The following is a 27,345-nucleotide window of genomic DNA, read 5'->3' as shown; positions in this document are numbered from 1 at the left end:
GTTGGCCTCTGACTTGCAGCTGTATCCTCTCTGACGGCCAAGTCTCTGCGTTTCTGCTGAAATATCTGCCGGGAAATAAACAGTAATAGGAAAAAAATGAAGCGCCTGAAACAAAGACTTCACTTAACCCTTTTTGTTCAATGCAAACTTTTAGAATATTGTCAAAAAGAACATGTAAGGGTTGTTGCTGTTAGTTTTTCTTCTTCCAGAAATATTTCTTAAATTTAAAGGGTTTAGCTGGTATCAAAAAATCTCCTGTCTCCCGGCTGCAATTCTTAAAAAAGAAAAAGTAACGGAGCTTTACTCACCCACCCCGTAGTGTGAATTCTGCCATAGCTGCTGAGCTCAATGATTGGCTGCAGTGCTGTCACCATGATGTCAGCACTGCAGACAGTAACAGACACCAGAAACGGCAGTGACAACTTAGTGCTAGATCAGGAGAGGGTGAAGTCGGAATACCCCTTTAATACTTGACTTTAGGTACTTTGAAGGTATTTTTGACACTTTTTCTTGGCTATGATGTGGGCTATGACTGGGTTATGGTACATGCAGTGTATCGGTGACTAATAATAATATGGCAATATTGCTCATAACAAATTTTCACATCGGGATAGGATTATATATGACTGTTTATTGATAGTATTTAAAGGGAATTGGTTAGTAAGATAAATCCCCCCAAACCTACACATATGGACATGCAGGTGTTTGAAAGCTATTCATTCAACACCTTTATATTTTTTATCTGTTGCTGTATTCCCAAGAAATCAGTATTTTTTAATCGTATGGAAATTAAGCCTTAAATTCTCTGGGCGTGACCGAGCATTTCCAGAGCCTCTGCCTCCTGAGGTTGTTTTCATGTCCATCTTCAGCCTCTTTAGCTTGATTGATAGCTTACTGTTTGTGTGACATCAGACACCAAACAAGAAAATCTGACTGAAATGGTTGGTGCTGGGTGGGAGAAAAACTTTGGGAGGCAGAAGTTTCGGAAGTGTTCTGTCATGCCCAAAGCACTTAAAATCTTATTTGCATATGAATGAAGATGCTAATTTATTGGGAATGCAGCAACAGATAGAATATATAAAAGTGATGATGAATTTAACTTTCAAAGAGCTATATTCAATTGTATGCAGTTTGAGAAGTGCTTTGGGATGTCTTCTCTCACGCCCAGAGCACTTAAAACCTCATTTGTGTATGAATGAAGATTCTAATTTTTCGGGAATGCAACAACAAATAGAAGATATAAAAGTGCTGATGAATTTAGCTTTCTAAGGCTACGTTCACATTTGCGTTGTGCGCCACAACGCAAACAAAAACGCAACAAAACACACGCTAAAACGCTGCGTTTTGCGACGCATGCGTCCTTTTTGGCCGAAAGTTGGACGCAAAAAAAATGCAACTTGCTGCGTTTTCTGCGCCCAACGCGTGCGGTCAAAAAAACGCATGCGTCGCAAAACGCAGCACAACGCATGTCCATGCGCCCCCATGTTAAATATAGGGGCGCATGACGCATGCGGCGACGCTGCGGCGCCGAACGCTAATGTGAACGTTACCAAAGACCTACATGCAATTGCATGCAGTTTGGGAGTGAAGGGTTGATCTTGCCAACAGATTACGAATAGTGATGAGCGAGTGTACTCGTTGCTCGGGTTTTCCCGAGCACCCTCTGGTCGTCTCCAAGTATTTGTAAGTGTTCGGAGATTTAGTTTTTGTCACCTCAGCTGAATGATTTACGGCTGCTTGCCAACCTGAGTACATGTGGGGGTTGCCTGGTTGCTAGGGAATTCCTACATGTGTTCAGCCTGTCTAGCAGCCATAAATCATGCAGCTGAGGTGACGAAAACTAAATCTCCGAGCACTAAAAAAATACTCGGACATCACCCGAGCGTGCTCGGGGAAAACCCGAGCAATGAGTATACTTGCTCATCACTAATTACGAACATAGGAAGTACTGGTACATCACATGTCGGCTCTCTGACTTTGATGTGGGCTCAGTTCCTGACCCCTCATCCTTGCCGACAGTTGACGGCTTTGTCATTCAGCCATCATCTGTATCCAACAGCCGCCGATGTAGTGGAACTGTTGATGTGTGAATTTACAGCACACGTTCTGTGGGGGGATATGCTGTTCTAAAGCGATGGCTTGTCATGATATCCAGGGGTCTGCTTAAGGCTACTTTCACACTTGCGTCGGTACAGGGCCGTCGCCATGCGTCGGCCCAACGTACCGACGCACGTTGTGAAATAAATGCACAACAGGGGCAGCGGATGCAGTTTTTCAATGCATCTGCTGCCCCATTGTAATGTCCCGGGAGGAGGGGGTGGAGTTCCGGCCGCGCATGCGCGGTCGAAAATGGAGGACGCGACGCACAAAAAAAGTTACATGGAACTTTTTTTGTGCCGACGGTCCACCAAAACACGACGTATGGCCACACGACGGATGCGACGTGTGGCCATACGTCGCAATGCGTCGCTAATGCAAGTCTATGGGAAAAAAACGCATCCTGTGAGCAACTTTGCAGGATGCGTTTTTTCTCCAAAACGACGCATTGCGACGTCCGTCACACGACGCTAGTGTGAAAGTAGCCTAAGACCCCCATGCCTGTCATGACTGGCTGGCATTCATGGGAGACCTTGCTTATTGCTAAAGTACTAAAGTATAATCAGCTGGTAGCGGACATGCGCTCCATTCAAAGGGGGCTTTACAAGATCATTAGGGGATTCCTGGTGATAAAATCTGACAAATAAATGGTGTCAAATTCCATTTTCTTCCCTACATATCTATGGGCCTCATTCAGCTGTCTAATAGTAAGACTGTCTTTAATGCCCATAGCAACCAATCAGAACTGAGCTTTCAATTCTTAAACTGCTGTAATAAAATGAAAGCTGTGTTCTGATTGGTTGCTATGGACAATTTTGAGAAGTGAGGCCTACAGAGTCTAGTGAAGCCTGAATGGCAGCTGTACATCTACAACAGCCTTTACCGTTGTGTGAATTGCCAGAGCAAGATTTTTTTATTTTTTACAGACAGAGGCCTCATTTATGAAAACTGTTTGTCGACAATTCCGAGCTTAGCTTTAATTTCTTAAGCTCCTCTGTAAAAATGTAAACTGGGCTCGGATTGGTTGCTAGGAGCAACAAAGACAGGTTTACTAAATGGGGACCATAATAACACTTTTCTGTGGTGGGAATGGGCTCTATATTGGATAGAGGGGCTGCCGGAGACTTTGTGGGATATCGGAAATTGGAAACGTACAAGGGTTATTCCCAACTGGACAAGTTGTCACTTTTCCACACCTTTCTGATCGCTGAGGCCCAGCCATGGGGACCCCCAATGATCACGATAATGAGGATCCCGTTAAAATGGAGCAGTGGCATTGCAAGTGCGACCCTGAATTGATGAGGGTCTCAGCGATCAGACCCTCAATAATCAGCACTTGTCCTGTGAAGCAGAGTTTTCTACCCATGGGTGGACCCTTTCTTTTTTTTTTAATTTATTATTTAAATGCATGTATTTGGGGCTAAAAATCGTTTTTGCATTTGGGTTGAATTAAAAAATGTTTGCACCGTTTGCTGCCTATAGCCTTTGTTGCACTGTTTATTGCTGGCTGCAGAATGAGTCAACCGTGAATCTGTCAGTGAGCTCCAGACAGTTTGGAACTTTTTTCAGTCTTTTGACCTCCTGAGCTGATTTCTGACCACAGACCACATCAAAGTGGAAAGTGTAGGGAAAAAAAGAGCCTGGAAAAGCCAAACGGTGCCAATGAAACCCAATTGCAAAAATGATTTCTACCTCCAAATATAAGCAATGAAGTAGGAAAAATATAGCATCAAAAGGTGGACAACCCCTATAAGGTTAATTGATTTAGCTTTTAGCTAGTAAATTAGAGGATGATTAAAAACAAATGTGATAATGTCACTTCTGGACTCTACAGTGAATATCCAAATTATGCAGTTGTTTGTAAAATTTGCTGAATTTTTGCAAGTTGTGATAAAATATAAAGTATATATTTTTTTTTTGTTGGGGGGTTTACAATAAATTTGTCATAATTTCAAAAATTCATTTTCAAAACTTTAACTTTGCGATTCTGTTTTAGGAGAGGATTGCTGACAATTTACATGGCCAATCAGGTAAGAAAAGAACTTGTTTTTAACGTTTTTCTTTTTCCATAATGTTTGGCGTGCAGAATAGTATATGTCTCTTACGTGACGCTTCTGTATAGGATCGTGAGACCGAGCATAGACTGCAAACAGTGTTAAATGTTGTAGACAATCGTGCACCATTTTTTAATATATATATATAATTTTTTTTTGTGTTCAATTATTTTTTGAGGTGATGCGGTTTATTTCCTTCATCATGTGAAAAGATTAAGAGCCTGATTCGATTCGTGTTTTATTTATTTATTTATTTTTTTTGTGGCATTTGTTGACTTTTGTGCAAAATTCTACGTGGTTCATGAATTTTGGGCAAACTTTAAAACACTCTATATTTTTGTCTTTTACCAAAAAGTTGCAATTCACACTAAAATGTCTTGACTCTTGACTTGAAAGTGGTATCTGAAAAGCACGAGTAGACTGACAAGACGAAAAAAAAAAAAATTATCTGGAAAGGAGGATCCTAGAACTACAGGGCTAAAAACAGTCTTCAATTTTCCTGCAGCGCCCCCCAAAAGGAAAATCATTAATAAATAAATGTATACTTTCGATAGTCAGGAACAGTGCTGGTGTTACAGGGCGTTCTAGTTTTTGGCCGCTGCTCTCTGCTATGTTCGGCTCGTCTCTCAGGAATATTTCACGCACGACAATATAACAGATATTTAGTTCTGATGAAAACTAGAAAAGTAAAAGTGAAGGCATAACATTTTCCATTCAGCAGAAATACCTTTTTCCTTTCTTTTTGTCTCCTGCCTCTTTCTATTTCACTGTTCTACTCTCCTGTCTTCTATCGCTTTTTTACTTTCCTCTCTCTTCTTCTTTCAATATTCTCCCTATATTTCTATATCTCTTTTTATCTCCCTCCCTCAGTCTTAGACCCTTTTTCTGATTCTTTCTTCTTTCTATTCCTCAGCTTACATTCCTTACTGCCCATCTGTCTATTCCTCTCTTCCCATCTTTTTGGGCACCCTTGGGCGCTGATAACTTGGACCAAGGTTTCAGACCTTAGTTAGCCTGTTGGGGTTATGGTTTGTTCACCATCATCGTTAGGAAAGGACAAGAGATGCAAATTTCCCAGCTTTATCAAAACCCAGCCCACTCTAACTTTGTGCCAAAAAAAAGCAGCCATGGGTTCTTGTAAGCAGCTGCCTAACACTCTGAAAATGGTAGATGCCCACAAAGCAGGAGAAGGCTATAAGAAGATAGCAAAGCTTTTTCAATTTGCCCTTTCCTCAGTTTAAAATGTAATTAAGAAATGGCAGCTAACAGGAACAGTGGAGGTCAAGATAAGGTCTGGAAGACCAAGCAATATTTCAGTGAGAGCTGCTCGTAGGATTGCTAGAGAGGCAAATCAGAACCCCTGCTTGACTGCAAAAGACTGTCAGAAAGATTTAGCAGACTCTGTAGTTGTGGTACAATGTTCTACTGTTCAGAGACACCTGCACAAATATGGCCTTCATTGTAGAGTCATCAGAAGAAAACCTCTCCTGTATCCTCACCATAAAATTCAGCGTCATAAGTATGCAAAAGAACATCTAAACAAGCCTGATGCATTCTGGAAATAAGTACTGTTTACCGATAAGGTTAAAATAGATCGCTTTGGCCACAATGATCAAAGTTATGTGTGGAGAAAAAAGGGCATAGAATTTCAGGAAAAGAACATCTCACCAACCATTAAGCATGGGGGAGGATCAATCATGCTTTGGGGTTGTGTTGCAGCCAATGGCACGGGGAACATTTCACTGGTAGAGGGAAGAATGGATTCAATTAAATTTCAACAAATTCTTGATGCAAACATAACATCATCTGTAAAAAAGCTGAAGTCGTATTCTGGGTTCCCACATCCAATGCTTCTATTGACTGGACATATGTTATGTCAAAGGGCACATCTCTTCTCGTCCATCCATTCTGCACGGGATTTGCATCCACTGCTTTCACACTGCTTTCACATAAGGCTGCTTTCACACTATCGTCGGCCCGACGTACCGACGCATACTGTGCAAAAAATGCCTGATGCCATTGCCAATGCAAAATGCCATTGCAAGGTCGAAAATAACGGTCTCGACGCACAAAAAAACGCGGCCACACTGTTGCGACGTGTGGCACTGCGTCGCAATGCGTCGCTAATAATAGTCTATGGAGAAAAAACGCATCCTGCGGGCAACTTTGCAGGATGCGTTTTTTATCCACAACGACGCATTGCGACGTGCAGTGCACGACGCTAGTGTGAAAGTAGCCTAACCTGGGCTGTTTTGGAAAGATGGATCTGCTGCCAATCACTACTCTGTGGCTACGTTATTGATACTGTACACCCAATCCAACCCGCTCCCACTGTAGTTCGCATGGGGTCACAAGATCCAGAAAATATGTAATTGGCAGGAAACGAGTGTGGCAGCCGAGTACTGAGTGCGGCATTCAGTCTTGTCATGACCGATGTGTAACAATGGTGTCCAAATGTGACATGAAGACGCCTTTCTCTCCGCCATCTGCATCTGTTTCCTGCTTTACAAGTCTCTTATCAGCCGCGGAGGCTCCTCTTCCTGAGGGCAAAAAGAGGAAAGTTTTCTAGGATTATTCTCCTGTGTCCTGTATGTGTTCATGGCCGAGGGTCCTGCACACAACAGAAGGGGGATGTAGGGCATACATAACGCTGCGTGGCCTCAGTGTATACCAGAAGTCATCACAATACCTCAGCTGCTGCAGAACCTCATAATACACCTCAGCTGCTGCAGAACCTCATAATACACCTCAGCTGCTGCAGAACCTCATGATACACCTCAGCTGCTGCAGAACCTCATAATACACCTCGGCTGCTGCAGAACCTCATAATACACCTCGACTGCTGCAAAACCTCAATACACCTCAGCTGCTGCAGAACCTCATAATACACCTCAGCTGCTGCAGAACCTCATGATACACCTCAGCTGCTGCAGAACCTCATGATACACCTCAGCTGCTGCAGAACCTCATAATACAGCTCAGCTGCTACCGAACCTCATAATACACCTCGGCTGCTGCAGAACCTCATAATGCACCTCCGCTGCTGCAGAACCTCATAATACACCTCAGCTGCTGCAGAACCTCATAATACACCTCAGCTGCTGCAGAACCTCATAATACACACCTCAGCTGATGCAGAACCTCATGATACACCTCAGCTGCTGCAGAACCTCATAATACAGCTCAGCTGCTACCGAACCTCATAATACACCTCGGCTGCTGCAGAACCTCATAATGCACCTCCGCTGCTGCAGAACCTCATAATACACCTCAGCTGCTGCAGAACCTCATAATACACCTCAGCTGCTGCAGAACCTCATAATACACACCTCAGCTGATGCAGAACCTCATAATACACCTCAGCTGCTGCAGAACTTCATAGTATGCACCTCAGCTGCTGCAGAACCTCATAGTATGCACCTCAGCTGCTGCAGAACCTCATAGCATGCACCTCAGCTGCTGCAGAACCTCATAGCACATGCCCCTGCTGCCATATATCTTGTATAAGGGCACTGTTGCATGCGTGTTGTGATGCTTTCTCCTGGTCAGACATAGCCATTCATTATCCAGAGGAGCTTACAATCGATTTTCGAGTCCTTTTTTCCTTGTGTTCTTCCTTCTCTTCGCGCTCACGATGGAGATGAATTTGGAGCGCGAGCCCACAGGTCAATGCCATTACTGCAGCCATAAATCACAGAAATGACACATTTTCCAATAGGAGACCATGTGAGTCTGGACGTTGTTAAGGCCCCTCTCCTTGTAACCAGTACAACAATGAATGGGGTCCCAGTGGCTGCATTTTGTGGTTTGACATGGCTAATTGGTCTTGGCATGCCAGCCCCAGGAAGCCTCATCCATCAGTCCGGAGCAGGAAGCCGGGCAGGAGTCGGGGAAACATTCAGGACTTTGTTTCTTGCTACATCTTCCACTGCTAAAAGGGCTCTTTGGGTTTACGTGCCCCATTCTGTGCAATAACCAGAGGCTAGAACTACTAATTTTTGTTAAATGCTAAAGGTGTGTATACTTATGTAACTTTTTTTTTTTTTTGCTGCATTTAAAATGAAACCAAAAACTTAAAAAAAAAAATCTTGTACCGTTTTGGGTACACAGGTCCTATGCAAACCTATGTTAGTGGCTCCTCCCCTTTTAAAGGACCCAATACACACTAAATATCTCAACTCTTCTCTGACAGATAATGGCGGGGAAGAGAAGGATTGGGCATTTGGAATTTCAATGCCGTTTCCTTTTCTTTTCAGGGGAGATAGCCACTGCCAGACACCCCTGCCAGCAGATTTTCCCCATCGAAAACATATAAACTCTCAGTTGAGGTGAGTGTATGAGGTAGTCGGGAGAGATTGCTGTCCGCAGCACGAGACTTCATCTAACAACCATCATGTATTTTTGGCTTAAAGGGGATCTCCGGTCAAAAGGTAAATTCAGCAGTGGGCAGCCCAGGGGATCAGAACAAAAAAATAATTCATACTCGCCCTGGTGCTTCGCCCCACAGCTTCAGCGGTCTCTGCTGGGCTAGGAGAGTGGTGACATCACCAATAGCCAGGGACTTCTGCAGCTGTTGATTGGCCGCAGGGTCAGAAGCAGCCAATTAGCAGCCCTTAGATCAAGCCACTGGCGGTCGGTGACATCACTACTCTGGGGCCAGCAGAGACCAACGGAGCAGCGGAGCTGAAGCGGGCAGCTGAGCACGGGGGGCAAGTACCGTATATATTTTTTTATTGTTTTACACCCCTTGCTGACCACTGCTGAATTTATCTTTCAATCAGAAAACCCCTTTAAAGGTTCCCTGCATATAGGTACTCCAGTCAGCTGACTGTGAGGGAACTGCAGCTGGCCCTATTCACTTGGAAGGAGACCTGCTTCGTGAAAAACAGTGAAGGGCCCATTCAGCGCTGCCACCCATTCATTCTCAGATGGGTTGAACCACCATAAAGTGATCATCTCTATGGACACCTCAGTTATTTTCTCAGTAGCCCTCACATGGGCCATTTGGACCTTTTAGACAACTCAGATACTAGCACCATAGCCTAAAGATCCTGAGTCGTAATACAAAATAGGCCCACCAGCTGCCATTTATATGTCTTCTTATGTGGCAGAGAGGGGCCTCTGAGCACCTTCAGACACTTGGGTCCTAGTATGGCCGCTCATCTGTAAACCCCTTAGTCATGACAATTCTCTGACATGTTCTGGAGGCTCCTGAAAACTAGGGGAGGTGTCCTGGACTCCTAGAATAGTTGACAAATCTGCCAAGCACTGCTGGAACCTCTCAGAAACCAACGCTTTCATAATATTTCCTGGATGTTGGGTTAAAATGCTTCAGACTAAGCACTGTCCTTCATACCCACACCCAGGGGGTGCAAACTAGCGTTGCCTGGAAATGGTGCATACTTTGCTTTCCATACTCGGGAACCTTTCGCAAAGCTATTTAGAAGCTTACAAATATGCCAGAAACCAATACATCCTCTTACATCCTAATTGTTACTCCCAAATATTTTTCAGGAGAGCAACGTCAATCCGTGATACGTTGACTATTTTTTAGGGTTCATGTTTTCTTTGAGAGGGTAGAGTTTCCACCAAAATGCTCTTTCAAGTTTTTTTTTTTAACAGTTATATATGTTAAACTATTTGCCCCTCGAAAAAAAAATCTTTTAATGGCCAGCTTGGGATAAAATGTGGATAACGATATTTGGCTTGGTCGATGGTCGCCATGGTTGATGTCCAGCAGAATGGAAAACATGTCAATAAAAAGTCCTCTGGAGCCCACACTGAACCCTACAAGCTCTAAAGCAAATTTAACTTGGGACATTTCTGTCTTCCATCACAATGGCCCGTTTGCTCGTAAAACCAGCTTTGTCTGGCACTCCCCCCAACTACAGATGACCTCTGGAGGTGGCATCTCACCCGGCTTTCTCCTCTCCAAGACTTTGCTCACAGACGCCTTGTTTTTACAGTCCTAAAACACACATTAATATTTTACAGCCTATAAACGAGCCTCCGTTAACGTTAATATTTTCAGGGGAAAGTTCCTTCGGCACAGAGCAGCGATTCATAGAACGTGAATTATCGTCCGAGGCGGCAGACACTTGTCCCATTCCTCAGCCTCTGTTTGTATGACACGGGGACAAAGGAAAGCCGCTCTCTATACATTTAGTGTGCAGCGGCCCTCAATACAAGATCATTAGGATTCCATATGTGGACAAAGCCACCATTGTCTGCTGCTGAGAATGGGAACGTTATGAGCCTTTTGATTGATCCTCCATTGGATTGTAACAAACCTTCCATTATTTCGACACTGACCACTTTTAAAGCTTGATCCCTCTGATTGATTGGGTGGGTGGTCTTCCCCTGGGGGACAGCAGGTACTGCGACTACGATTGCTTGACTCATTTAATATCCATTAGCCAAGTGCTTAGAAAGTGGAGATAACTGACTCGACAGTAAAATATGTCTACTATGTTTCCAGAAGGTGATGGTTAATACAATCATTTTTTATATTTAAAGGGTTTGTTCCTAAAATACAACTTACCACCGATCCACAAGGAAGGAGATGTTTGATCGCTGATACTCCCACGGATCACAAGAACTAGTCCCCTATCTGAATGGAACAGTACTGAGCATGGGTGACCACTAGGGTTGAGCGAAACGGATCGTTCATTTTCATAAGTCGCCGACTTTTGGTAAAGTCGGCGTCTCATGAAACCCGACCCGATCCCTGTGTGGGGTCGGCCATGCGGTACGCGATCTTGGCGCCAAAGTCGTGTTTCGTATGACGCGTGTAGCGCCATTTTTTCAGCCAATGAAGGAGCGTGGGCAGAGTGATGACATAGGGGTTAGGGCGTGCACGCCTATCATCATTTTATCGCTTGTGCGCACTAGCGATTTGGAATGTGTAAAACGAAATTTTCTGTGCTGGGACGGAGGGGAGAGAGGGAGAGGGAGAGAAAAAAAACCAAAAAAAAAACCCATTGACGTGCATAGGGTTTCGTGTTCCGGCCGATCCTCGACTTTGCGCAGTAATCGGCCGATTTCGCCCGACTCGACTTTTCCAACAGTCGGGTTTCGCGAAACATGACTCGACCCTAAAAAAGTCAAGGTCGCTCAACCCTAGTGACCACCATTCCAATTTATGGTTTGTAGAAGTGTCGGTCGCACATGCTCACTCCATTCACACAGGGTTTTTGGGCTATATCCTTGCACAGCAGTTAGCTGAAAGACTGTGAAGGGTCTGAAGAACTGAATCAGGGGTTCATCCCACTCAATGGAAACAGTGGCAGTGTTTCTCAGCTGGGAACACGACTAAATATATAAGGATTTGCAGTTTTTAAGCCCTGGTCTCAATGCTAGAGCACTCAAAATCAGTCACGGAGGCTAATGGATATGACAATTATCGTTCTCCACATATAATAAGTTGCCACTTTCTTGCTTCTACACATAATTGAAAAAAATGTCCTACTCTACATTCTACCCAGAAGATCTCGTAATTCAATAATATTTTGAGACCAAGGGTGAAGGCCTTCTAAAAAAGGTTGTAACCAGAACAGTGGTCTTTCTCTTCAAAGACATTACATTATGTTTTTTGGGGAGGTAAGTGGTTATACTGCCCCCACGCTGAGTTCCATCAGGTAGAGGTGGTGCCAAGAACCTTTTCTTTGAGGGCTTCTCTTAGATTTGTCTGTAAGCAGCTATTGTACAGCTATAGGAGGAAAAGGAAGGCGCTTCAGGGATCAAATTTATTGCAAATATATTTGGGTTAGGAAGAGGTTTTTTTGCTAAGTTTTCGAAGTAGAAACAGAGCAGAGCTGGCAAAAGAGTGCACTGTCAGCGTGCATTAAAAAAGAGAGAACACTAAAGCAGGGAGAACAGAGACCAGCTTCTGAAACGGACATCACTGATGATATCCCGTTTCCGAGCGGTGACATCATTTTCGTGGGTTGTGCTGATCTCTGTTCTCCCTGCTTGCCGCATTCTCTCCTTCTCAACTGCTGGTTCCTCACTACTGTAGAGATGACAATGGAGTGCACAGTCAGTGCCCATTCAAGTGAAAATAGAGCAGGCAGTGCAGACGGAACATGCGTCAGATGCCCAGCCCCTAAAACACATGTCACTGATGACACTTTCTTGCAGGATCGGAACAGCACGATGGCAATGACCACAGCCCCGGCCCCCTGATCACATCTCATTTGAGTATCCTAGACTGCACTGAAGACTCTCAAATAAAATGTCATTGCAAAAAGCATGTTTTCTTTGTTTTTTCTTGTTTTTTTTTTCTTGCATTTTTGCTGCGTTTTTTCACCACCCATTCATTTCAATGGGTGAAAAACACTGAAAAAACGCTGAAAGAAGTGACATGCTCCATTGTGCAAAAAACATTCAAAGAACAAATTCCTGGTGACAAAAAAAAACAAGCTGTGTGCATGAGCTTTCTGAAATCTCATAGACTTTGCTGGTACTATAAAACGCAGCTGAAAATTTGCATAAAAAAACACTGCAAAAGACACCTAGTGCAAGAGTTGGAAGGAACCTCCGGGTTCATCGTGTCCAAACCCTGCTAAATGTAGAATTCACTAAACCATCTTACACAGATGTCTGTCCAACCTCTGTTTGAAGACTTCCATTGAAGGAGAACTCAACACCTCTTGTGGCAGCCTGTTCCACTCATTGATCACCCTCACTGCTGGCTTTAGATGCTGCTGATTGACATTGTGCTGTTATTTAATTCATGACTTACAAAAGTGCCCTCAGAGGTTGTCTGTAATATATACACTGCTAAAAAAAATAAAGGGAACACTCAAATATCACATCCTAGATCTGAATGAATGAAATATTCTCATTGAATACTTTGTTCTGTGCAAAGTTGAATGTGCTGACAACAAAATCAAACAAAAATTATCAATGGAAATCAAATTTATTAACCAATGGAGGCCTGGATTTGGAACACTACTCAAAATCAAAGTAGAAAATCAAATTACAGGCTGATTCAACTTCAGTAGAAATGCCTCAAGACAAGGAAATGATGCTCAGTAGTGTGTGTGGCCTCCACGTGCCTATATGATTTCCCTACAATGCTTTGGCATGCTCCTGATGCAGCGGATGGTCTCCTTAGGGATCTCCTCCCAAACCTGGAGTAAAGCATCCGCCAACTCCTGGACAGTATGTGGTGCAATGTGACGTTGGTGGATGGTGCGAGACATGATGTCCCAGATGTGTTCAATCGGATTCAGGTCTGGGGAACGGGCGGGCCAGTCCATAGCTTCAATGCCTTCATCTTGCAGGAACTGCTGACACACTCCAGCCACATGAGGTCTGGCATTGTCCTGCATTACGCATTAACCCCTGAGCCCACAAGAAGAGAACCAAAAAAGAATTACCCTTAAAATGTCATATTTATTTTCAACCATTAAAATTCCAACAAGTATGGTACAAATACAAAAAACAGGCATACTTAATAAGTCACACTCATGTGGGCACAAATATTTGAGGTATATATTACCTCGTGGCTGTAAATGAGACAGAGCGATGGATCCAATAAAGCAATGGGTCCAATATCAGATGACTCCGGGTGATTCCGTGCTCCGCTGTCGCCCCGACGTGCGTTTCGCCCTTGGCTTCTTCCGGGGGCGCCTGATCAGGGCACTGTTTATATGTATATTACCCTTCTATCTTATGTGTTGGACAAACCAGGCAATAACTGAGTGGCTCAGAGCATTTAATACGTTTTATAAATTTCGGAATCTCCTCTTTTGCTATATTGGGCCATATACTATCATACAATATGCCAGGGTGTGTTCCTGCCCCCTGGGTGTTTTTTGTATTTGTACCATACTTGTTGGAATTTTAATGGTTGAAAATAAATATGACATTTTAAGGGTAATTCTTTTTTGGTTCTCTTCTTGTGGGCTCAGGGGTTAATGCGTACTGAGTTCCTCTATTGTTGATTAATATTGTTTGAAGTGCCAATTAGCATTCTGGGACATTTGGTTGAATAATTATTGTCCTGCATTAGGAGGAACCCAGGGCCAACTGCACCAGCAATATGGTCTCACAAGGGGTCTGAGGATCTTATCTCGGTACCTAAATGCAGTCAGGCTACCTCTGGCGAGCACATGGATGGCTGTGCGGCCCTCCAAAGAAATGCCACCCCACACCATTACTGACCCACTGCCAAACCGGTCATGCTGAAGGATGTTGCAGGCAGCAGATCGCTCTCCACGGCGTCTCCAGACTCTGTCACGTCTGTCACATGTGCTCAGTGTGAACCTGCTTTCATCTGTGAAGAGCACAGGGCGCCAGTGGCAAATTTGCCAATCCTGGTGTTTTGTGGCAAATGCCAAGCATCCTGCACGGTGTTGCACAACCCACATCTGTGGATGTCAGGCCCTCAGACCATCCTCATGGAGTCGGTTTCTAACCGTTTGTGCAGACACATGCACATTTGTGGCCTGCTGGAGGTCATTTTGCAGGGCTCTGGCAGTGCTCCTCCTGTTCCTCCTTGCACAAAGGCTGAGGTAGCGGTCCTGCTGGCTGGGTTGTTGCCCTCCTACGGCCTCCTCCACATCTCCTGGTGTACTAGCCTGTCTCCTGGTAGCGCCTCCAGCCTCTGGACACTACGCTGACAGACACAGCAAACCTTGCCACAGCTCGCATTGATGTACCATCCAGGATGAGCTGCACTACCTGAGCCACTTGTGTGGGTTGTAGAGTCCATCTCATGCTACCACGAGTGTGAAAGCACAACCAAAATTCAAAAGTGACCAAAACATCAGCCAGAAAGCATTGGTACTGAGAATGTGGTCTGTGGTCCCCACCTGCAGAACCACTCCTTTGAGTGTGTCTTGATAATTGCCAATAATTTCCATCTGTTGTCTAGCCATTTGCACAACACCAGGTGAAATTGATTGTCAATCAGTGTTGCTTCCTAAGTGGACAGTTTGATTTCACAGAAGTTTGATTTACTTGGAGTTATGTTCTGTTGTTTAAGTGTTCCCTTTAGTTTTTGAGCAGTGTGAGTATATATATATATATATATATATATATATATATATATATATATATTTATTTCTATTTTCTTTTGTGTATGCTGCTTTAATTGTCCATGCTAGCCTTGACAACTTTCATCAATTTTTTTGCACAGCTGTTTTTCAGCTTTTATCATCTTGAGTGAAACCAATATCAAAGATTTGAGCAACTGAGCACTATCTCTCGGGATTGAGTCTGAACCAGCCCCTCGAAGTACAGATAGGACCCTGATTTATTTTCTCCATGCAGTTTAGAGTGACATTCTAGTGGGACCTTAAAGAGAAAAGCAAAACGTTGAACCTCCCCCCTTCCGCCCTCAGCCACTAAGTGTCCATGTTATTCTAACCACTGACTATAAAATCTCCAACTTCATTTTTATTAGTAGAAGTTCCTACAATGAAATGACTCCTTGAACTCATCGGGGCCAAAGGGATTATGCAATTGGATCTCTTTGTCAGGTCCCTAAGCTGAGTAGGACAGCAATGATCAGAGTGATGGGAGAGAAGACTCGCAAAAGAATCTTGGTGTTTCGAAAGGAATGAAAATGTCGAAGAAAAGTATAGAATGTACAAATTATTTTCTTCTTTGAAATAGTAGAGACGTTTTCTTAAAAAACTTGACATCAGCCAAAGCCAATGATACCAACCAGGGTAGGACTGGGGGTTTCAAGGGCCCACTAGTAACATTGGCTCTGAAGGGGCCAACTGTTCAGCTTCAAGCAAACTCATTCACAAATTTACCTCTGCTTCTAAATAATATCAAACTGGGTAGTTTGTTGGGTAAATGATGAGATTCTGCTTTTGCATGTACATAGTGAATCAAATGTATTGGTTCAACTACTGTTGGGGGGGTAAGTGGCTTACTCCTGCAAAGGGGCCCACTGGAGGATTCACCTGTTTCCCCCGGTGGGCCAGTCTGAGTCTGATGCTAATTGATTTGGGGGGGGGGGGGTGTTGTGAATTCTGTTCTCGAGCTCCCTCCTGTGGTTTTGAATGGTACTTCGGCGAGTTCTGTTCATGGACTCCCTCTGGTGGCTGTGAGTGGAGCTGCTGGTTCTGAGGTTCCTTCTCCAGCTGATCTCGTTTAGGCCTTGGCTGGCTGCTCTATTTAACTCAAGTCAGATCGTTGCCTGATGCCAGCTGTCAATGTCCTAGTACTGGTTCAGTTTTCTTGGATCTTTCAGATGACCTGTCTACTTCAGCAAAAGCTAAGTCCCTGCTAGCTTATTTGTTACCATTATGTTTTTGTCCAGCTTGCTATTTTGATTTTGTCTTGTTAGCTGGAAGCTCTGGGATGCAGAGTGGCACCACCGCGCCGTGAGTCGGTGCGGTGCTCTCTTTTGCACACTCTGCGTGGTTTTTTGTTCGTTTTTTATGCTGACCTGTCATGATCTCAATGGCAAGAGAACATAGCATAAGCATATATAGGAACTAGCTCTTGGAAGATGGGAACTGAGCTGACCATGAACTAAACCTAACGCACAACTAGCAGTGGCCGGGTAGCATGCCTACGTTGATTCTAGATGCCCAGCACCAGCCGGAGGACTAAATAAAGCTAGCAGAGGAAAATATTAGTCCTAGCTCACCTCTAGAGAAATACCCCGAAAGGAGACAGAGGCCCCCCACATGTATTGGCGGTGAGTTGAGATGAAATAACAAACGTAGTATGAAAATAGGTTTAGCAAATTTGAGGTCCACTTACTACATAGCAGAAGACAGAAAGGACACTTTCATGGTCAGCTGAAAACCCTATCAAAAACACCATCCAGAAATTACTTTAAAACTCTGGCATTAACTCATAACACCAGAGTGGCAATTCCTGTTCACAAGAGCTTTCCAGACACAGTAACGAAACTACAGCTGTGAACTGGAACAAAATGCAAAAACAAACATGGACAAGAGTCCAACTTATCTAGTAGTTGTCTAGGAGCAGGAACAAGCACAGAGAGGCTTCTGATAACATTGTTGACCGGCAAGCAACTAACAGAGCAGCAAGGTTATATAGCGACTCCCACATCTTGATGGGAACAGGTGAACAGAGAAGATGAAGACACCAGTTCAATTCCACCAGTAGCCACCGGGGGAGCCCAGAATCCAAATTCACAACAGTACCCCCCCCTCAAGGAGGGGGCACCGAACCCTCACCAGAACCACCAGGGCGATCAGGATGGGCCCTATGAAAGGCACGAACCAGATCGGAGGCATGAACATCAGATGCATTCACCCAAGAATTATCCTCCTGGCCGTATCCCTTCCACTTGACCAGATACTGGAGTCTTCGTCTGGAAACACGAGAGTCCAAGATTTTCTCCACAACGTACTCCAACTCACCCTCAACCAACACCGGAGCAGGAGGCTCAACGGAAGGCACAACCGGTACCTCATACCTGCGCAATAATGACCGATGAAAAACGTTATGAATAGAAAAGGATGCAGGGAGGTCCAAACGGAAGGAAACAGGGTTAAGAATCTCTAATATCTTATACGGGCCGATAAACCGAGGCTTAAACTTAGGAGAAAAGACCCTCATAGGGACAAAACGAGAAGACAACCACACCAAATCCCCAACAGAAAGCCGAGGACCAACACGACGGTGGCGGTTGGCAAAAAGCTGAGTCTTCTCCTGGGACAACCTCAAATTGTCCACCACCTGCCCCCAGATCCGATGCAATCTCTCCACCACAGCATCCACTCCAGGACAATCCGAAGATTCCACCTGACCAGAGGAAAATCGAGGATGAAACCCCGAATTACAGAAAAACGGGGACACCAAAGTGGCAGAGCTGGCCCGATTATTGAGAGCGAACTCCGCCAATGGCAAAAAAGCAACCCAATCATCCTGGTCAGCAGACACAAAACACCTCAGATATGTCTCCAGGGTCTGATTAATCCGCTCGGTCTGGCCATTCGTCTGAGGATGGAAAGCGGACGAAAAAGATAAATCTATGCCCATCCTAGCACAGAATGCCCGCCAAAATCTAGACACGAATTGGGTCCCTCTGTCAGAAACGATATTCTCAGGAATACCATGCAAACGAACAACATTTTGAAAAAACAGAGGAACCAACTCGGAAGAAGAAGGTAACTTGGGCAGAGGAACCAAATGGACCATCTTAGAAAAACGGTCACACACCACCCAGATGACAGACATCTTCTGAGAAACAGGCAGATCTGAAATAAAATCCATCGAGATGTGCGTCCAAGGCCTCTTAGGAATAGGCAAGGGCAACAATAATCCACTAGCCCGAGAACAACAAGGCTTGGCCCGAGCACAAACGTCACAAGACTGCACAAAGCCTCGCACATCTCGTGACAGGGAAGGCCACCAGAAGGACCTTGCCACCAAATCCCTGGTACCAAAAATGCCAGGATGACCTGCCAACGCAGAAGAATGAACCTCAGAGATGACTCTACTGGTCCAATCATCAGGAACAAACAGTTTATCAGGTGGGCAACGATCAGGTCTATCCGCCTGAAACTCCTGCAAGGCCCGCCGCAGGTCTGGAGAAACGGCTGACAATACCACTCCATCCTTAAGGATACCTGTGGGCTCAGAGTTACCAGGCGAGTCAGGCTCAAAACTCCTAGAAAGGGCATCCGCCTTAACATTCTTAGAACCCGGTAGGTATGACACCACAAAATTAAACCGAGAGAAAAATAATGACCAGCGCGCCTGTCTAGGATTCAGGCGCCTGGCGGTCTCAAGATAAATCAAATTTTTGTGGTCAGTCAATACCACCACCTGATGTCTGGCCCCCTCAAGCCAATGGCGCCACTCCTCAAAAGCCCACTTCATGGCCAAAAGCTCCCGATTCCCAACATCATAATTCCGCTCAGCGGGCGAAAATTTACGGGAAAAGAAGGCACAAGGCCTCATCACGGAGCAGTCAGAACTTTTCTGCGACAACACTGCCCCAGCTCCGATCTCAGAAGCGTCGACCTCAACCTGAAAAGGTAGAGCAACATCAGGCTGACGCAACACAGGGGCAGAGGAAAAACGGCGCTTAAGCTCCCGAAAGGCCTCCACAGCATCAGGGGACCAATCAGCAACATCAGCACCCTTCTTAGTCAAATCGGTCAATGGCTTAGCAATATCCGAAAAACCAGCAATAAATCGACGATAAAAGTTAGCAAAGCCCAAAAATTTCTGAAGACTCTTAAGAGAAGAGGGCTGCGTCCAATCACAAATAGCTTGAACCTTGACAGGATCCATTTCAATGGAAGAGGGGGAAAAAATATATCCCAAAAAGGAAATCCTCTGTACCCCAAAAACACACTTAGAACCCTTCACACACAAAGAATTAGACCGCAAAACCTGAAAAACCCTCCTGACTTGCTGGACATGAGAGTCCCAGTCATCCGAAAAAATCAGAATATCATCCAGATACACAATCATAAATTTATCCAAATAATCGCGAAAAATATCATGCATAAAGGACTGGAAAACTGACGGAGCATTAGAAAGACCAAAAGGCATCACTAAATACTCAAAGTGGCCCTCGGGCGTATTAAATGCGGTTTTCCACTCATCCCCCTGCCTGATTCGCACCAAATTATACGCCCCACGAAGGTCAATCTTAGAGAACCACTTGGCCCCCTTTATGCGAGCAAACAAATCAGTCAGCAACGGCAATGGGTATTGATATTTAACAGTGATTTTATTCAAAAGCCGATAATCAATACATGGTCTCAAGGAGCCGTCTTTTTTTGACACAAAGAAAAAACCGGCTCCTAAGGGAGATGACGATGGACGAATATGTCCCTTTTCCAAGGACTCCTTTATATATTCTCGCATAGCAGCATGTTCAGGCACAGACAGATTAAATAAACGACCCTTTGGGTATTTACTACCCGGGATTAAATCTATGGCACAATCGCACTCTCGGTGCGGAGGTAACGAACCAAGCTTGGATTCTTCAAAGACGTCACGATAGTCAGACAGGAACTCAGGAATTTCAGAGGGAATGGATGATGAAATGGAAACCACAAGTACATCCCCATGAGCCCCCTTACATCCCCAGCTCAACACAGACATAGCTCTCCAGTCGAGGACTGGGTTGTGAGATTGCAGCCAAGGCAATCCTAGCACCAAATCATCATGTAGATTATACAGCACCAGAAAGCGAATAATCTCCTGGTGATCCGGATTAATACGCATAGTTACTTGTGTCCAGTATTGTGGTTTATTATTAGCCAATGGGGTGGAGTCAATCCCCTTCAGAGGAATAGGAGTCTCCAAAGGCTCTAAATCATACCCACAGCGTTTGGCAAAGGACCAATCTATAAGACTCAAAGCGGCACCAGAGTCGACATAGGCGTCCGTGGTAATAGATGACAAAGAGCAAATCAGGGTCACAGATAGAATAAATTTAGACGGTAAGGTGCAAATGGAAACAGATTTACCAAGCTTTTTAGTGCGCTTAGAGCATGCTGATATAACATGAGTAGAATCACCACAATAGAAACACAACCCATTTTTCCGTCTAAAATTCTGCCGCTCGCTTCGGGACAGAATTCTATCACACTGCATACTCTCTGGCGACTTCTCAGTGGACACCGCCAGATGGTGCACTGGTTTGCGCTCCCGCAAACGCCTATCGATCTGAATAGCCATTGTCATGGACTCATTCAGACCCGCAGGCACAGGGAACCCCACCATAACATCCTTAATGGCATCAGAGAGACCCTCTCTGAAAGTCGCCGCCAGGGCGCACTCATTCCACTGAGTAAGCACAGACCATTTACGGAATTTTTGGCAGTAAATTTCCGCTTCATCTTGCCCCTGAGATAGGGACATCAAAGTTTTTTCTGCCTGAAGCTCCAAATGAGGTTCGTCATAAAGCAACCCCAAGGCCAGAAAAAACGCATCCACATTGAGCAACGCAGGATCCCCTGGTGTCAATGAAAAAGCCCAGTCTTGAGGGTCGCCCCGGAGCAAGGAAATCACAATCCTGACCTGCTGTGCAGGGTCTCCGGCAGAGCGAGATTTCAGGGACAAAAATAATTTGCAATTATTTCGAAAATTCTGAAACCCGGATCTATTCCCCGAGAAAAATTCCGGCAAAGGAATTCTCGGCTCAGATACAGGTGCATGACAAACAAAATCTTGCAAATTTTGTACCTTCGTGGCGAGATTATTCAAACCTGCAGTTACACTCTGAAGATCCATTACAAACAGGTGGACACAGAGCCATTCAAGGGTTAAGAGGAGGTAAGAAGCAGCTAGACAGCAATTAAGGGCTAGGCAGCAAAACTCTGAGGGGGGGAAAAAAAAAAAAAAAAAAATTTCCCTTCAACACTTCTTTTTCTCCTGCTTCAGCCCAAACAATTAACACTTTGCTGGCCGGTCAAACTGTCATGATCTCAATGGCAAGAGAACATAGCATAAGCATATATAGGAACTAGCTCTTGGAAGATGGGAACTGAGCTGACCATGAACTAAACCTAACGCACAACTAGCAGTGGCCGGGTAGCATGCCTACGTTGATTCTAGATGCCCAGCACCAGCCGGAGGACTAAATAAAGCTAGCAGAGGAAAATATTAGTCCTAGCTCACCTCTAGAGAAATACCCCGAAAGGAGACAGAGGCCCCCCACATGTATTGGCGGTGAGTTGAGATGAAATAACAAACGTAGTATGAAAATAGGTTTAGCAAATTTGAGGTCCACTTACTACATAGCAGAAGACAGAAAGGACACTTTCATGGTCAGCTGAAAACCCTATCAAAAACACCATCCAGAAATTACTTTAAAACTCTGGCATTAACTCATAACACCAGAGTGGCAATTCCTGTTCACAAGAGCTTTCCAGACACAGTAACGAAACTACAGCTGTGAACTGGAACAAAATGCAAAAACAAACATGGACAAGAGTCCAACTTATCTAGTAGTTGTCTAGGAGCAGGAACAAGCACAGAGAGGCTTCTGATAACATTGTTGACCGGCAAGCAACTAACAGAGCAGCAAGGTTATATAGCGACTCCCACATCTTGATGGGAACAGGTGAACAGAGAAGATGAAGACACCAGTTCAATTCCACCAGTAGCCACCGGGGGAGCCCAGAATCCAAATTCACAACACTGACCGCAAAGATACCTTTTCTATCCTCAGTCTATTTAGTTAAGTCTGGCCTCGTTTGCTGAAACCTATTTCATTCCTGTGTTTGTGACTTCCATCTTAACTCACAGTCAATATATGTGGGGGGCTGCCTATTTCTTTCGGGAATTTCTCTGAGGCAAGGTAGGCTGTATTTTCTATCTTTAGGGGTAGTTAGCTCTTAGGCTGTGAAGAGGTGTCTAGGCAGAGTCAGGAATGCTCCACGGCTATTTCTAGTTGTTGTGATAGGATTAGGGGTTGCGGTCAGCAGAGCTCCCACTTCCCAGAGCTCGTCCTGTATTATTAGTTTGCTCATCTGGTCATTTCTAGTGCTCCTAACCACCAGTTCAATCATAACAGGGGGGTATGTAGCTTACTCCTGCAAAGAGGCCCACCAGGGGATTCACCTGTTCCCCCGGTGGGCCAGTCTACGCCTGATTCTAATGGATTTGGTGGTCGCTAACAGATGATGTCTCTCATAGAGAGCGCAGGAGACTATTGGAGAGTCAGGCAACATAGCTGCCAGGCAAACGATCAGCTGACATCTATAATTATAATAATAATAATTGGATTTAGGTAGCACCAACATATTCCTCAGCATTTTACAACTAAAACTGTACAAACTATCTAATGTGTATAGGGGCTTTAGACCACATTGCTGAACCAAACCCCAGAATTTTATGGCATATCAGTAGGGTACATCATAACACTTTCTTCCGTTAGAGTCTCACGTTTAGGACCCCGACTTATTCCGCTTCTCTCTTTTGGATAACAAAAACAAGAAAAAAAATATGTTACCCCTTTCCCACCCCCAATTTGATCTGTTTAATCTTCAATCATTGAACTACCTCTCCAAAGCTGGGTGGTCTTACTTCTTGAAAGCTTCTTGATCGACTAATTTAGGCAAGTGTGCGCTGTTTGTTTTCCATGTACAAATAGGTTTTTTTTCTTTTTGATCAACGGCTTTTAATTCTTAACTTTTTTTTTATATCCGAACAGTTGTTCCTTTCTTTAAAAATGGAGAGGATGGGGCGTCAGAGATCACTGGTGCTTAAGGAGACTATTCTTGACTGAGACATAAATTAAAGTTCCAAGGTCCTAAAGCAAAATTTGTTACAGCCCCTATCCCCCCACCATGTACGGTATATCCTATTAGTCCCATAATTCATGGCTTATAGGCCTTCTTTAGGTACTATCACCAAAAAAAGCATATCGATATGGCAGCCAATTCCAAATTTGGGTCTTGTGGACATTTTTGAAACAAAAATTCCGGCGTGTTTGAGCAAAAAAAAATCAGATAATCGCCTTGAAGCATTTAAGAAATTGTGCCAAACATCCTCCCCAAAGCCTGGCTCTGGAAGACGTTTCTCTCCCTATAGATACACTTGTTGCTTCATTTCACAGGAGTAATGTTTCCTTATCCTCCAGGATAGTTTCCAGATGATTAAGTACTTGAAAATCCCTGTACCTTTCTGCTTAATGAGAAGCAGGCAACAGTCTATTTGTCAGGCCCTGATGATAGATGATGATTTTTTTTTACTTTTTTTTGTTTGTGCCTCATTTTTCTGACTGAGAAAACAATGGGAATAACAGACGTTGTTTTGTTAGGTGCTTTACCGTCTGGGAGACTCTCTTGTACAAATAGGTGTTTTCTTTACTCTGAATCGGTTGATTTATTTTCTTTAATTAACAATGATAAAGAACATTTCCTCCCAAATTTATACAAACAATGGAAAAACTTGGAAATTCCAACCCCAATGTCCATGTTCCAAAAAAGTTATCTGAGTCTCCTACAGAGGAGATAAATCCTTGGCGAAAACAAGTGGTTCTTGGTCATGTAATCGTTTTCAAGGCCCAGAATTTTTCTCTTTTTGTTGTTTTCTTTAAAAATCTATACATTTGAAGATCTAACCACTTGTGAAGTTTGACGTCATGGACCCAAAACCTGAGGTTGCAATACTGAGAATATCTGGTTATAACATTTTCCCGTCTGATTTCCGTCCAGCGCGGCGTTGGATTGAAATCATTATCCACATCGACGTTCACGTACGTTTTCCAACCGTCCAAACCAGATGTAGATTTTGTATCTGGTGGTTATACGTTGACCAAATTGCCTAAGACCAAACAGATTTTCTTTATATGCTAGATCTGACAACTGACATTATTTTGATTTCTGCAGTTCTGATTCTTAATTTATATCAATGTGTTAAATCTTTTTTATGCAATTTGAAAAATTTGTAGTCAGCGAAAATTTGTGCAATCTACTTCCTACAGTAGAAACAGTTGTATAGACCATCACTGTAGATATTTTATCAATTGTTATTTTTACCCATGTTATGTGTAAAGCTGAATACATTGGGCCAAAGTTAATTGAACCTTCGAATGTAATGTGGCCAATTCATCAAACTTTTATGACTGAATTCTGGCATAAATATCTTTGAAGAGTCGCAAATTTTTGCCACAAGTTAAGGCTGTGCTAAGGTGTATCTACTTTTGGCTTTTTCACAGAGTTTTCACCCTGGTCCGACAAAGTAGTTGGAGCTTGGGCATGGCGACCACACAGCGTTTTCACCCAGGTCCAACAAAGTAGGTGGAGCTGGGGCATGGCGACCACACAGTGTTTTCACCCAGGTCCGACAAAGTAGGTGGATCTTGGGCATGGCGACCACACAGCGTTTTCACCCAGGTCCGACAAAGTAGGTGGAGCTGGGGCATGGCGACCACACAGTGTTTTCACCCAGGTCCGACAAAGTAGGTAGAGCTGGGGCATGGCGACCACACAGCGTTTTCACCCAGGTCCGACAAAGTAGGTGGAGCTGGGGCATGGTGACCACACAGTGTTTTCACCCAGGTCCGACAAAGTAGGTGGAGCTGGGGCATGGTGACCACACAGTGTTTTCACCCAGGTCCGACAAAGTAGGTGGAGCTGGGGCATGGTGACCACACAGTGTTTTCACCCATGTCCGACAAAGTAGATGGAGCTGGAGCATGGTGACCACCGCTTGTCAAATTCATGACTATCGGGCGCGTTCCCTGCACCATAAGTCCTAGTCCAGCAGGGACTGGAGTAAGATTTGTGGTGAGGCACACCCTGCACAGCAGACTATCTTAATAAATAAGGAACCTCACACTGCACCCCGACCCTCAATAATATCTGCTTAAAGATCGCCGGTTTTTACCAATTAGGGACCAAGTGTTCACAAAACAACAGAGACATGTTTATTTTTGATCCGAGTCATGGATGAAACTCACCCTTTCACATCAATGGGTCCATGAAAAAAAACGGACCTCACACAGACGCCATCCGTGTGTCATCTAAGTGCCATCATTTTTACTGTTTAATGGGTAGGATAAGCTTCGAACTTTTAATTTATTCATATATTATTTTTTTTTGTACTTACGAAATAAGCTAATGCCACATTAATAGTAAAAGCAAACCCACTTATCAAAACTGGATGAAAATTGGATAAAAGTGAAAAAGAGCAATTACCAGCTCGCATATGTTCCCCACTGGAGATTTTGGAGAGCATGGAGCAGATGCTGTCGGTAGGCTGTAGTGATGAGCGAGCGTGCTGGGATAAGGTGTTATCCGAGCATTCTCGTATCCTAGTCGAGCATTTTCAGCATGCTCTAAAAAAAAATGCTGTAGTCGCTGCGGCTCAATGTCTCGCGACTGTTCGACAGCCACAACACATGCAGGGTTTACTTGTTTGTTAGGCAATCCCTACATGTGTCGCGTCAGTCGAACAGTCGCGAGACATGCAGCCGTGGAGACTCGACCATATTTTTCGAGCACGCCGAAAATACTCGATTAGGACACGAGCACGCTCAGATAACGCTTTATACCAGCACGCTCGCTTCTCACTATTAGGCAGTGATCAACTAAAAACATAAAGAGGTGGGCTTGTCCAGCTCGATACAAATGATCGATCCATCATGATTAAGGATGCATCTAGAGTTTGAAACGCGTTGTCCTGCTTCCTTTCCTATGAATTTTCAATGTTTGAAATAAAGTGCTAATTTATTGGGATCGCGATGGACAAACCCACTGATTTTTTTTTTTTACTATGAAAATTGCATCCAGTACCAAAAATAATATATTTTTTTTTCTCCCTCCCCAAAACAAACTTCTGAATGAGGCTTTGCTCTTTTTGTTCTACGTGTCAACCATTTGCCTGGGCACAAAAAAAAACAACAAAAAAAAACATTTTGAAATGAAAGGAATGTGATCTCTCCATTAAGAGACATTTATTATAACTGTTCTACAGATTGACTTTATTTGATATGATATGCCTTTTTATGGCATTTTGTATAAAGACTTTGACACCTACGGTAATAACCTTTTTATATTTCTGCTTAGAATTTGATCTATCGCTAATGGTGTAATAATTAGACACAAATTTTCAAGCTGGGAACTCGGTTGTCCTTTGGACACCATATTAGATTCATCGCCCAGGAGTAAATAATTAACGGAAATTGCTTTAAAATACTGGCAATTATACTGACATCCTAGAAAATATAGAATTTATCCCCTGTTAATTGTGTTTGTGTCAATTAATGTGATTTAAAGGCTGTTGCTTAGTAATTTGGCAACGCGTTTTATGGCATTGTTAGTCTTTTGTCTGATAGTTTTCATGCAAACACTTCCCTCTTGAGTATTTCTTTTTTGCTAACGTGGACATTTGATCATATTCAATACTTGTATTTTCAATTGCTCACTATTTTATTTGTACTTGACCTTTATGCTTGGGGCAGTACAGTGGCTCAGTGGTTAGCACTGTTGTTTTGCAACGCTGGCCTCCTGGGATCACCAAGGACATCTGCAAGGAGTTTGTATGTTCTCCCCGTGTTTGCATGGGTTTCCTCCTGGTTCTCCGGTTTCCTCCCACATTCCAATGACTGATAGGGAATCTAGATTGTGAGCCCCAATGTGGACAGTGATGATAATGATTGTAAAGCGCCATGGCGCATGATTGCACTATATAAGGAAGACATAATAAAAATGATCGGGGTGAAATAAGAAATTGTTGGGGGTGCGAGATCATATACACACAGTGATATAATTGCATG

General features: G+C 43.9%; 1 protein-coding gene across 1 annotated transcript in view; it reads left to right on the top strand.

The window, feature by feature from the left end:
- Positions 1–27,345, top strand: part of TMEM135 (transmembrane protein 135) — a 369,074-nt gene that overhangs the window by 128,497 nt on the left and 213,232 nt on the right. Inside the window, exon 4 of the mRNA XM_077298574.1 lies at positions 4,094–4,127. Coding sequence (XP_077154689.1) covers positions 4,094–4,127 — 34 coding nt within the window. The remainder of the gene's footprint in view (positions 1–4,093; positions 4,128–27,345) is intronic.

The sequence above is a fragment of the Ranitomeya variabilis genome, chromosome 3, assembly GCF_051348905.1.
Source record: "Ranitomeya variabilis isolate aRanVar5 chromosome 3, aRanVar5.hap1, whole genome shotgun sequence".
NCBI lineage: Eukaryota > Metazoa > Chordata > Amphibia > Anura > Dendrobatidae > Ranitomeya > Ranitomeya variabilis.
This window is presented reverse-complemented; position numbering and strand designations above follow the sequence as displayed.